General features: G+C 45.5%; 1 protein-coding gene across 2 annotated transcripts in view; it reads left to right on the top strand.

Moving 5' to 3' along the window:
* The window catches only part of ARHGAP20 (Rho GTPase activating protein 20), a 172,712-nt gene that overhangs the window by 74,156 nt on the left and 85,101 nt on the right, over positions 1-13,455 (top strand). For both annotated transcript variants that reach the window (XM_063951613.1, XM_063951614.1), the window contains exon 4: positions 4,879-5,028. In XM_063951613.1, the coding sequence (XP_063807683.1) occupies positions 4,879-5,028 (150 nt within the window). The remainder of the gene's footprint in view (positions 1-4,878; positions 5,029-13,455) is intronic.

Raw genomic sequence — 13,455 nt, 5'->3', positions numbered from 1 at the left:
CCAGCGCTATGCAGACATCAGCAAAAGATCCCAGTGTCCGCAGTGCGCAGGCTAACACGTTTATACTAGGGTTAAGGTACCAAACTTTGTTTATGTTCATTCAATACACTCCGGGGGGTATTCCTGTATGTTGGAGTTTTCTAAGGACATCTTTATGAAAGAGACAGATCGTGCTAAATCAAAATAATGTAGTTTGTTTCCCGATGACTAAATATTCTGTGAGGTAAATGGTTAATATATCAATGGAGGAATGTAGTTGACAAGTTCATGTGAAATGTAAGCATACTTGGTGATATTTAAATACTGCTTTCTGGGAGATGCAGCTGGGAACTTCCACATCATTATACCCTGCCTCCATCAGGCAAATACTGTAAAATGGGTCCTTGAGGAAGGGGTGGGGCTAAAATGATGGCTCTTGACTCCATATTGACCTACAAAGTCCTAGGAATCAGCGGGGGATGCGGGAGGAGTGCCCACTCATTTGACGGTGTGGAGAAGTAGCCTAAAAATTGGGAGTTCCTACAACTTCCGGGAGAGTAGGTAGGTATGAATTAAAGTTTTTATTTTAGGAGACAGTTTCCTGATTTGTTAACTTATCCATAGAGGCTTGGGCCTTGACCCCTGCTGTGTTGTGTGCTTTATTTGTTTAAAGGTCTGATGTGGCTCTGTAAGATATATATTCTCTGACCATTCTGAAAGGGATGTACTTCTGTATCATCTTGTGTGCTGTGGAGTAACTGTCTTTGCAAAGACATGTTCTTTGAGCAATAAACATCTTACTGCTTTCCAGAAAATGTCTGCTGTATCCTGTGACCACCAGAATAGTACAGGATGCCATTCTGGACTCTGCTTGTGCTGGGTCAAGTCCAAGTTCTCCAAGCTGAAGCATGAACCAGCTACTAAGCGTAGACTAGTGTGTAGTGAGGAAACAGTGGGAATTAGCTAGCAGCAACCAGGAGGTGTTGCAGCAGAGTGACTGCACTTACCCAGAAGTAAAGGATTCCAGGTACTGTGGTAGGAACCTCGGAGAAGTGGTTCCAGGTACCAGTTGTAGGAGTTTAGGAGAAGTGGTGTAGGGGCCTGCATGCAATGAGCTGTTCCAGGTAGCGGTGTAGGAGCCTGGTGGTGGCGGTGAGTTACCCGCCCAGAGTGCAGTGGAAGGAGTCAGTAACAGGTGGTGAATGATGATGAAAGGGATTCCATATTAGTAGTGAAATAAGTACAGTCAGGTTGCTCTTAAAGGAGTAACATCCTTCTACATGCATCAAATCTGTAACTGGCTGACTGGCGGAGTGAGGTTATTCAGTCACACTCATCCTCATGAACAGTCATTTATGAACCCAAAAAAGTACAGACCCACGTGTCTCTTTGTTCACCTAGCACATTTCAGTGTGCATGTCCACTTCAGCGACGGTTTTTACTGATTGACTGATAGATCATGTTGGGATTTGCAGATCCAGGGATTGTTGCACCACGATTCCTAATCCTGCTTTAAGCAAGCTAGTGGGTAGAGGACTGGTACACCGAGAGTTTCATGGTACACCTGCTCCAATTACCCCTGTCCCCCTCTCTGTAGAGGTTAAATGAATATCCACAGAGAAGTTACTCCTGATGTAAGTCACAATGGACACTTAATGTGGACTTGGAACATTGCATTATAAAACATTGCTTGTTGGAGGACATTAGTGTAATTCAATGTCCTCATTTATTATGTGCTATTTAATGTTCTCATGACCATTAATTTAATTAGTAAATTTGTTACTGTATCTCCATTGTACGCAGCTCTGTCTTGTGCTGAATGCTCCGTGCTGTTGATGTGATTTCTATTTATATATAAGTTATATAAATGGATCATGTGTTTACCGCATGCTCTTGTCCCTGTCTTCCCTACGTTACACTTAGAGACATGGGTCAGACCATAAATATGCATACAGAATCCCGATTGGTGTCCTCGTGTCCTTATGGGCAGGCGTGGGGGAGATTACAGAGAATGGACATACCGGTAATATTAAAGAGTTTATTTTGGGAATTCCTGGTGTGTCCGCTTAACCCTTTCTATGACATTAGCGATATATTATTTTATTTAAATTGCATATTACAAATAAACAAATGTCTGAATATTTTTAATGAAAGTCAAAACCGTAATCACCTCTTGCTTGTTGGATTTACTGTACAAAAAAAGGGATTATTTACAAAGATGACTCAGGGTGCACCTCTGCATAACATGCTCTCGCTTTCTAAATAAATGATCACTACAATTATAGTAATAGTAAATATGTCATTTTATCTCATTTTTGAGTTCGGACCGAATACGGAACGTAACACCTTGACCTTCAGTAAATCGTCCTACTGTGGATAAACTAGGGATGGCCATTGACTATCGATGATTCCAAATCATCAATGGTTTTTGGCCGATGTAGAATGTTTTTGCCATCGATGGGAGAGAACCAGATGGTTTCCCTCCATCGATGGCACAGCCTAAACAAATATTTTTTTTATTTTTTTGCAAGGGGTCGGGACACGGAGCATAGCTCCGCCCCTGACACCCTCTAAGCCCCACCCCTGTGTTTTGATTGGCCTGCGGCCCGGCCAGCACCTTTCAGCGATGGCCATCGATGGTTCACCGTAGATGGTTTAAGTGCCGTCGATGGTTATCACCGATGGTTCCAACAATGGCAACCATTGATGGCCAGCCACCGTTGGCCATCCCTAGGATAAACTCCTAGCTGTAAATTTACTTAAGCTTCTAAAACAGAGAAGTGGTGATGTTGCCCATAGCAACCAATGAAGTGTTGTCTATCATTTTCTAAAAGGCAATAGAGAAATTATAGACAATATTTGATTGGATGCTACGGGCAACACCACTAATTCTCAGTGTTGGAAGCTTTTGTAAATTGCCTCCCTATAATTGTGTGAACAGTGTCCTATAAATGCTAAATATTGTGCTGCATTTGCCACACCAAAGCAAAACTGGATTTCTACGTCCAGTATTTAATAATATAATGACCTTTAAAAAAAATCATTGTTGACCTCTGTTGGTTGTCAACATAATGACATTGTGTGAGGGGGGGGGTCTCTGCAATGCTGCCAGGCAAATGTTTCCTTCTTATGTAAGTAGATCGTGACAGGAACTTTTGTTTTTCAGGAAGCAGATTTGTTGTTTTCTTCATTGAAATCTTTTCTAATGGGAATCATCAGGAAGAGGAACAATGAAACCTGGACAAAAATCTTTCCAGCTCTGGTGTTTAAAATAATAGCCGTCCTATAAACAGTAGCACATGAGTGACAAGCTCAATGAGAAACCATCATATGCAGATGAGTCCATCACAGTGATAGGAGTGCCACGCTAATGGTTTTTATTGAATATTAAAGCATCTTTATGGGGATATGATGTTGCTGTTTGTCTTGGTCACTATTTGTAAACCTCATATAATAAATGTGACCTTGGTAATTAAAGGAAGTTACTGCCTGTTCTTGCAGTGAATATAATACTGCCTTCCCTAGCACAGGAGCACCGGACTGGTAATTAGATAAGCTGGAATTAATATGTGCACTTGTTTCTTGCTCGGAGTACTTTGGCTGGTCACTGTAATGGAAAAGCACAGCCTATAGCTGAGCGATCTACCTTTATTTTATTACAAGACAGTAGATCTATCATTCTGATGATATCTTGTGTATTGATATTTCATTTGGTCCCTTCCCTTAATCTGTCAGATCCAATCTCAATCCAATCCCCAATGGTCAGGTTCTGGAGGAGGGGGCTGTGGAGGCCAGACATTAAGGCCCAGATTTATCAAGCCTTGGGGAGTGATACATTTCACAGTGATAAAGTACCGACCAACCAGCTCCTAACTGTCATGTTATGGGATGTGTTTGAAAAATGACAGGAGCTGATTGGTTGGTACTTTATCACCGTGCAACTTATCACTCTCCAAGGCTTGATAAATCTGGGCCTAACTGTTTAAAGTACAAATAAATGAAGTTCTGTTGTATGACAGTTTCTTGCTCTACGCAATAGCGTACATTGGAGACATTCATAGCATAGTACAAGCTGTACACTTTTTCAGAACACAATATAATAACCATATTTTGGTGAATTGTACAATTGGAATCTCCCCTCTCCCCTTTAAAAATTCTGACCTTGCCCCTGTGGGCCAGCTAAATGTTATTACGTGTACAGGGAGGTTTTTCTTGCTGCCGGGATCCCGACAGTCTGTATTTTGAATGTATACCGTTCTGAGGTTGCAAAGCCTACCAGTCATACCATTACAATGTTCTAGAGGCTAGACAATCTTTAGCCAATTAGAGCTAAACCCAGCATGGGTGCAGAGAGAAGGTGGTACAGATTAACAGGGCTGGGCGGAACCCAGCCTACCAAAGAGGCTCAGCCACTGCCCCAGCATGGTGCGACCATGCTTCTGTCATCGCCGTGGTGATGCATCTATAGAGGGGGTTCAAAATTCCCAACATGGTTTGGCCAAGACCTCATCATACCAGGGCATCAAGAACAATTTTTCAGCCAATCAGCACTCTAGGATGTACAAGAGTCTTATCCAGCCTTTTGTTAATCAGAGCCATCAAACATCAACAGGGCTAGAACAACCTTTAGCCAATAAAACATTGGAACTTTCACTGGACCAAATCAAACTGCAACATTCGCAACATAAAAGTCAACAAAATTTGAAACCAACAAGATATAAGCGTAATAAAAAACACCTGTACATGGAATATAGTCCATGCACCAATCTCCTAGTATATTTTGGGTTCTCTCTCTCTATGCAGTAAATATACAACAGCTAAACTTATGGAATATAAATGCTTGAAGAGTTACTTTCCATTTATGTGCCCCTGATGTTCTTTTTATTTATTTTTTTGCAGGTCCCCATCTCACTATAAACTGAAGCACCATGTGCGTGTGGGTGAGATGTGGATTGCATCCTGCATGGAGGAAGTCTGTGAGGGCAGCACATTCCCAGAGAGGTCATTTGTCATAGGCTGGCCAATCACCAACTGCGTTGCAACGTTCAGGTATGCCGATTTCATATGACTCTTTGGGCAGAGAAACAGTTTAAAATGTCTATAAATGTACGTGTTTCATTGCTTTTGAAACCTTCTAGTACACATTTAAATATTATTGCTGGCGGTTTAATAGTGGGGCCCAGTCTTGTAGACATTCTGTTAATGGCTGGGAATAAGTGATAATATTGACTATAGAACAGAATTTGCTGCTTCCTGGTGAGAACTTTGGGCCTGGTATGCGGCTGCATTGGTAATGCTGACATTTTGGTAACGGAATGCTAATGCGACGATACGCACATCTTCCAAGTGTTAGCATCACGCCACAATACTTTCACCTGTGCTCTAGCGCAGTCATCATCACTTGCACCTTCCACATGGTGGGTACCATTTATAGGTGTCTACTCATCATACGCACGTCTTGGAATCGGATGCAACTCTGGGTACACGCCCATGATGGGATATAGTCAGAAGGTTCGACAGGGTCAACATTCGTAATGTCGAAACTAAAACGTCAAAGGTTTTGAAGTCGACATTGTAAAAATGTTGACAATGTGTGGACATTAGGGTTAGGCTGTGTGTGTGTGTGGGGGGGGGGGGGGGGGGTTAGGGTTGGGGGAAGGAAAAAGGTTAAGCCAAATTTATTACCGCAACATCGGCGGATGGTATATCTGACCCAGAAGTGATGATCATATGACCAATGGGACCTGGAATACGCTGCTGCGGCCGTCAAGAGCAGGAAAGTCACCACTGGGCCACTATGGATGATAGGTCGACATTCTAACATGTCAACATTTCATCACTGTCTACATGATGAATGTCGACATATACCACATCCTCCCACGACACTCAGATGACACTCCTACGAGACGATACTCTTACCTGTCTGCGCCCAGTTGTCCTCAGATGACAGTTGACACTCATGTACGGATAGACAGACAGAGATGCGTATGTTCCTTACAGCACATGGACAGTTTACTAAAATTCGCTAGATGTGGCCTAATATGGAGCTGTGTGTGACGCAGAATTGGGCCCGAAATGTAGTATCAGCACCTGCATTAACTTTACTTAATGTATAAAATGTGTCAGTTTTCCCCATTTTGTAATACCAAATACAGTGCAATAAAGTGGATTTTTTAAATGTATTTATTTCTTTTAAAAAAACAAACCTTCTATACTTAATCTTTAAATAAATGTCAGGATTGTAGTTACTTTAGGAATGTGATATACAACAACAACAACTGCACAGAATAAAATACTGGATTAGTCTTTCTGTCCACAAAATATGTAGTGTGTGTGTGTAACTCAGAAAATTAGAATATCATGCAAAAGTTCATTTCTTTCAGTAATTCAACTTAAAAGGTGAAACTAATATATTATATAGACCCATCACATGCAAAGTGAGATATTTCAAGCCTTTATTTGTTATAATTTTGATGATTGTGGTTTACAGTTTAAGATTTCCCCAAATCCAAAATCTCAGAAAAATAAGAATTTACTCACCGGTAATTCTATTTCTCGTAGTCCGTAGTGGATGCTGGGAACTCCGAAAGGACCATGGGGAATAGCGGGCTCCGAAGGAGGCTGGGCACTCTAGAAAGATTTATGACTACCTGGTGTGCACTGGCTCCTCCCCCTATGACCCTCCTCCAAGCCTCAGTTAGGACACTGTGCCCGGACGAGCGTACACAATAAGGAAGGATTTTGAATCCCGGGTAAGACTCATACCAGCCACACCAATCACACCGTACAACTTGTGATCTGAACCCAGTTAACAGTATGAAACAACTGAGCCTCTCAACAGATGGCTCAACAATAACCCGATTTAGTTAACAATAACTATGTACAAGTATTGCAGATAAACCGCACTTGGGATGGGCGCCCAGCATCCACTACGGACTACGAGAAATAGAATTACCGGTGAGTAAATTCTTATTTTCTCTAACGTCCTAGTGGATGCTGGGAACTCCGAAAGGACCATGGGGATTATACCAAAGCTCCCAAACGGGCGGGAGAGTGCGGATGACTCTGCAGCACCGAATGAGAGAACTCCAGGTCCTCCTCAGCCAGGGTATCAAATTTGTAGAATTTTGCAAACGTGTTTGCCCCTGACCAAGTAGCTGCTCGGCAAAGTTGTAAAGCCGAGACCCCTCGGGCAGCCGCCCAAGATGAGCCCACCTTCCTAGTGGAATGGGCATTTACAGATTTTGGCTGTGGCAGGCCTGCCACAGAATGAGCAAGCTGAATTGTACTACAAATCCAGCGAGCAATAGTCTGCTTAGAAGCAGGAGCACCCAGCTTGTTGGGTGCATACAGGATAAACAGCGAGTCAGATTTTCTGACTCCAGCCGTCCTGGAAACATATATTTTCAGGGCCCTGACAACGTCTAGCAACTTGGAGTCCTCCAAGTCCCTAGTAGCCGCAGGCACCACAATAGGCTGGTTCAGGTGAAACGCTGACACCACCTTTGGGAGAAATTGGGGACAAGTCCTCAATTCTGCCCTATCCATATGGAAAATCAGATAAGGGCTTTTACATGATAAAGCCGCCAATTCTGACACACGCCTGGCTGAAGCCAAAGCCAATAACATGACCACTTTCCACGTGAGATATTTCAGATCCACGGTTTTTAGTGGCTCAAACCAATGTGATTTTAAGAAACTCAACATCACGTTGAGATCCCAAGGTGCCACAGGAGGCACAAATGGGGGCTGAATATGCAGCACTCCTTTCACAAATGTCTGAACTTCAGGTACTGAAGCTAGTTTTTTTTGAAAGAAAATCGACAGAGCCGAGATCTGTACTTTAATGGAGACTAGTTTTAGGCCCATATTCACTCCTGCTTGCAGGAAATGCAGAAAACGACCTAGTTGAAATTCCTCTGTTGGGGCCTTTTCGGCCTCACACCATGCAACATACTTCCGCCATATGCGGTGATAATGATTTGCTGTAACCTCCTTTCCTAGCTTTAATAAGCGTAGGAATGACTTCCTCCGGAATGCCCTTTTCCTTCAGGATCCGGCGTTCAACCGCCATGCCATCAAACGCAGCCGCTGTAAGTCTTGGAACAGACAGGGCCCCTGCTGTAGCAGGTCTTGTCTGAGCGGCAGAGACCACGGGTCCTCTGAGATCATCTCTTGAAGTTCCGGGTACCACGCTCTTCTTGGCTAATCCGGAACCACGAGAATTGTGTTTACACCTCGCTTTCTTATTATTCTCAATACCTTTGGTATGAGAGGTAGAGGAGGGAACACATAAACTGACTGGTACACCCACGGTGTCACTAGAGCGTCCACAGCTATCGCCTGAGGGTCTCTTGACCTGGCGCAATACCTCTCTAGTTTTTTGTTTAGGCGGGACGCCATCATGTCCACCTGTGGACGACCCCACTGATTTACAATCATTTGGAAGACTTCTGGATGAAGTCCCCACTCTCCCGGGTGGAGGTCGTGCCTGCTGAGAAAGTCTGCTTCCCAGTTGTCCACTCCCGGGATGAACACTGCTGACAGTGCTAGTACATGATTTTCCGCCCATCGGAGAATCCTTGTGGCTTCTGCCATTGCCATCCTGCTTCTTGTGCCGCCCTGTCGATTCACATGGGCGACTGCCGTGATGTTGTCTGACTGGATCAGCACCGGCTGGTGTAGGAGCAGGGATTTTGCTTGACTTAGGGCATTGTAAATGGCCCTTAGTTCCAGAATATTTATGTGAAGGGAAGTCTCCTGACTTGACCATAGTCCTTGGAAGTTTCTTCCCTTTGTGACTGCCCCCCAGCCTCGTAGGCTGGCATCCGTGGTCACCAGGACCCAGTCCTGTATGCCGAATCTGCGGCCCTCCAAAAGATGAGCACTCTGCAGCCACCACAGAAGAGACACCCTGGTTCTTGGGGACAGGGTTATCAAGCGATGCATCTGAAGATGCGATCCGGACCACTTGTCCAACAGGTCCCACTGAAAAATCCTGGCATGGAATCTGCCGAATGGAATTGCTTCGTAAGAAGCTACCATCTTTCCCAGGACCCGCGTGCAGTGATGCACCGATACCTATTTTGGTTTTAGGAGGTCTCTGACTAGAGAAGACAACTCCCTGTCTTTCTCCTCCGGGAGAAACACTTTTTTCTGGACTGTGTCCAGAATCATTCCCAGGAACATTAGACGTGTCGTCGGGACCAGCTGTGACTTTGGGATATTCAGAATCCAGCCGTGCTGGCGCAGCACTTCCTGAGATAGTGCCACTCCCACTAACAACTGTTCCTTGGATCGTGCCTTTATTAGGAGATCGTCCAAGTATGGGATAATTAAAACTCCCTTTTTTCGAAGGAGTATCATCATTTCCGCCATAACCTTGGTAAATACCCTCGGTGCCGTGGAGAGTCCAAACGGCAGCGTCTGGAATTGGTAATGGCAATCCTGTACCACAAATCTGAGGTACTCCTGGTGAGGATGGTAAATGGGGACATGCAGGTAAGCATCCTTGATGTCCAGGGATACCATGTAATCCCCCTCCTCCAGGCTTGCAATAACCGCCCTGAGCGATTCCATCTTGAACTTGAATTTTTTTATGTATGTGTTCAAGGATTTCAAATTTCAAATGGGTCTCACCGAACCGTCCGGTTTCGGCACCACAAATAGTGTGGAATAGTAACCCCGGCCTTGTTGAAGTAGGGGTACCTTGATTATCACCTGCTGGGAATACAGCTTGTGAATCGCAGCTAGCACCGCCTCCCTGCCTGAGGGAGCAATCGGCAAGGCAGATTTTAGGAACCGGTGGGGTGGAGTCGCCTCGAATTCCAGCTTGTACCCCTGAGATACTATTTGAAGGATCCAGGGATCCACCTGTGAGCGAGCCCACTGATCGCTGAAATTCATGAGGCGTGACAGTTTATCCGACCACGCAGCGGCAGCACTGCACATCCATGCTGACGCAATAGCTGGTCTAAGTATAATGCCTGAGTGTGTATATACAGACTTCAGGATCGCCTCCTGCTTTCTATCAGCAGGTTCCTTAAGGGCGGCCGTATCCTGAGACGGTAGTGCCACCTTTTTAGACAAACGTGTGAGCGCTTTATCCACCCTAGGAGGTGTTTCCCAACGTAACCTATCCTCTGGCGGGAAAGGGAACGCCATTAGTACCTTCTTAGGAATTACCAATTTCTTATCAGGGGAAGCCCACGCTTCTTCACACACTTCATTTAATTCATCTGACGGGGGAAAAACTACAGGTAGTTTTTTCTCCCCAAACATAATACCCTTTTTTTGTGGTACCTGGATGTAAATCAGAGATATTTAACACCTCTTTCATTGCCTCAATCATGCAGTGAATGGCCTTAATGGGCATTAAATTTGACTCATCGTCGTCGACACTGGTGTCAGTATCCGTGTCGACATCTACTTGTGCCATCTGAGATAGCGGGCGTTTCAGAGCCCCTGATGACTTTTGAGACACCTGGACAGGCACGAGCTGAGAACTCGGCTGTCCCGCAGTCGGCATGTCGTCAAATTTCTTATGTAATGAGTCTATACGTGCACTCATTTCTTTCCATACGCACATCCACTCAGGTGTCTGCCCCCCAGGGGGTGACATCCCTTCTAAAGGCATCTGCTCCGCCTCCACCTCATTATCCTCATCAAACATGTCGACACAGCCGTACCGACACACTCCACACACACAGGAAATGCTCTATATAGAGGACAGGACCCACAAAAGCCCTTTGGGGGGACAGAGTGAGAGTATGCCAGCACACACCAGAGCGCTATATAAGGCAGGGACTAACTGAGTTATGTCCCTTATAGCTGCTTTTTAATATAACTATATACTGCGCCAAATTAAATGCCCCCCCTCTCTCTTTTTTACCCTTTTCTGTAGAGTAGTCTGCAGGGGAGAGCCAGGGAGCTTCCTTCCAGCGGAACTGTGAGGGAAAATGGCGCCCAGTGTGCTGAGGGAGATAGCTCCGCCCCTTTTCCGCGGCCTATTCTCCCGCTTTTTTATGGAATCTGGCAGGGGTATTTACCTCATATATAGCCCCTGGGGCTATATATTGAGGTATTTTTGCCAGCCAAGGTGTTTTTATTGCTGCCTCAGGGCGCCCCCCCCAGCGCCCTGCACCCTCAGTGACCGGAGTGTGAAGTGTGAGAGGAGCAATGGCGCACAGCTGCAGTGCTGTGCGCTACCTTGGTGAAGACTGATGTCTTCATGCCGCCGATTTTCCGGACCATCTTCTTGCTTCTGGCTCTGTAAGGGGGACGGCGGCGCGGCTCCGGGACCGAACATCAAGGCTGGGCCTGCGGTCGATCCCTCTGGAGCTAATGGTGTCCAGTAGCCTAAGAAGCCCAATCCGGCTGCAAGCAGGCGAGTTCGCTTCTTCTCCCCTTAGTCCCTCGCTGCAGTGAGCCTGTTGCCAGCAGGTCTCACTGAAAATAATAAACCTAAGACTATCTTTCTTCTAAGAGCTCAGGAGAGCCCCTAGTGTGCATCCAACCTCGGCCGGGCACAAAATCTAACTGAGGCTTGGAGGAGGGTCATAGTGGGAGGAGCCAGTGCACACCAGGTAGTCCTAAATCTTTCTAGAGTGCCCAGCCTCCTTCGGAGCCCGCTATTCCCCATGGTCCTTTCGGAGTTCCCAGCATCCACTAGGACGTTAGAGAAATTAGAATATTACATAAAGGTGGTCATTCCGAGTTGTTCGCACGTTGCCGATTTTCGCTATGCTGCGATTTGTTGCTAATTGCGCATGCGCAAGGCACGCAGGGCACATGCGCTTAGTTATTTAACTAAAAACTTAGCAGTTTTGCTGTGGATCCTGCTGTGCTTTTCAGTCGCTCTGCTGATCGGTGAGTGATTGACAGGAAAGGGGCGTTTCTGGGTGGTAACTGAGCGTTTTCCTGGAGTGTGCAAAAAAACGCAGGCGTGCCAGGGAAAAATGCGGGAGTGTCTGGAGAAACGGGGGAGTGGCTGGCTGAACGCAGGGCGTGTTTGTGACGTCAAACCAGGAACTAAACGGACTGAGCTGATCGCAATCTGTGAGTAGGTCTGGAGCTACTCAGAAACTGCAAAGAATTATTTATTAGCAGTTCTGCTAATCTTTCCTTCGCTATTCTGCTAAGCTAAGATACACTCCCAGAGGGCGGCGGCCTAGCGTGTGCAATGCTGCTAAAAGCAGCTAGCGAGCGAACAACTCGGAATGAGGGCCAAAATCAAACAGAAATGTTGGACCTCTGAAAAGTATAATCATGCATATGTACTCAGTACTTAGTTTGGGCCTCTTTTGCATGAATTACTGCCTCAATGCGGCGTGGCATAGGGGGAATTCCAAGTTGATCGCAGCAGGAAATTTTTTAGCAGTTGGGCAAAACCATGTGCACTGCAGGGGGGACAGATATAACATTTGCAGAGAGAGTTAGATTTGGGTGGGTTATTTTGTCTCTGTGCAGGGTAAATACTGGCTGCTTTATTTTTACACTGCAAATTAGATTGCAGTTTGAACACACCCCACCCAAATCTAACTCTCTCTGCACATGTTAAATCTGCCTCCCCTGCAGTGCACATGGTTTTGCCCAACTGCTAACAAAATTCCTGCTTCGATCAACTTGGAATTACCCCCATAGATTCTATTAGCCTGTGGCACTGCTGAGGTGTTATGGAAGACCAGGATGCTTCAATAGCGGCCTTCAACTCTTCTGCATTGTTCGGTCTCATGTCTCTCATCTTTCTCTTGGCAATGCCCCATAGATTCTCTAAGGGGTTCAGGTCAGGCAAGTTTGCTGGCCAATCCAGCCCAGTAATCCCACAGTCATTGAACCAGGTTTTGGTACTTTTGGCAGTGTGGACAGGTGCCAAGTCCTGCTGGAAAATGAAGTCAGCATCTCCATAAAGCTTGTCTGCTGAAGGAAGCATGAAGTGCTCTAAAATGTCCAGGTAGACGGCTGCGTTGACTCTGGACTTAATAAATCACAGTGGACCAACACCAGCAGATGACATGGCTCCCCAAATCAACACACACTGTGGAAACTTCACACTGGACTTCGAGCATCTTGGATTGTGTGCCTCTCCATTCTTCCTCCATACTCTGGGACCTTGGTTTCCAAATTAACTGCAAAATTTGCTCTCATCAGAAAAGAGGACTTTGGACCACTGAGCAACAGACCAGTTCTTTTTTTTTTTCTTGTCAGAAAAAGGCCATTCAAAAGTGTGGGGGAGCTTCACAAGGAGTGGACTGAGGCTGGAGTTAGTGCATTAAGAGCCACCACACACAGACTGATCCTGGACATGGGCTTCAAATGTCATGATCCTCTTGTCAAGCCACTCCTGAACAACAAACAACGCCAGAAGCGTCTTACCTGAGCTAAAGAAAAAAGAGAATCTATGGGGCATTGCCAAGAGAAAGATGAGAGACATAAGACAGAAGAATGCAGAAGAGCTGAAGACCACTATTGAAGCAT

Source organism: Pseudophryne corroboree, chromosome 2, assembly GCF_028390025.1.
Source record: "Pseudophryne corroboree isolate aPseCor3 chromosome 2, aPseCor3.hap2, whole genome shotgun sequence".
NCBI classification, from domain to species: Eukaryota; Metazoa; Chordata; class Amphibia; order Anura; family Myobatrachidae; genus Pseudophryne; species Pseudophryne corroboree.
This window is presented reverse-complemented; position numbering and strand designations above follow the sequence as displayed.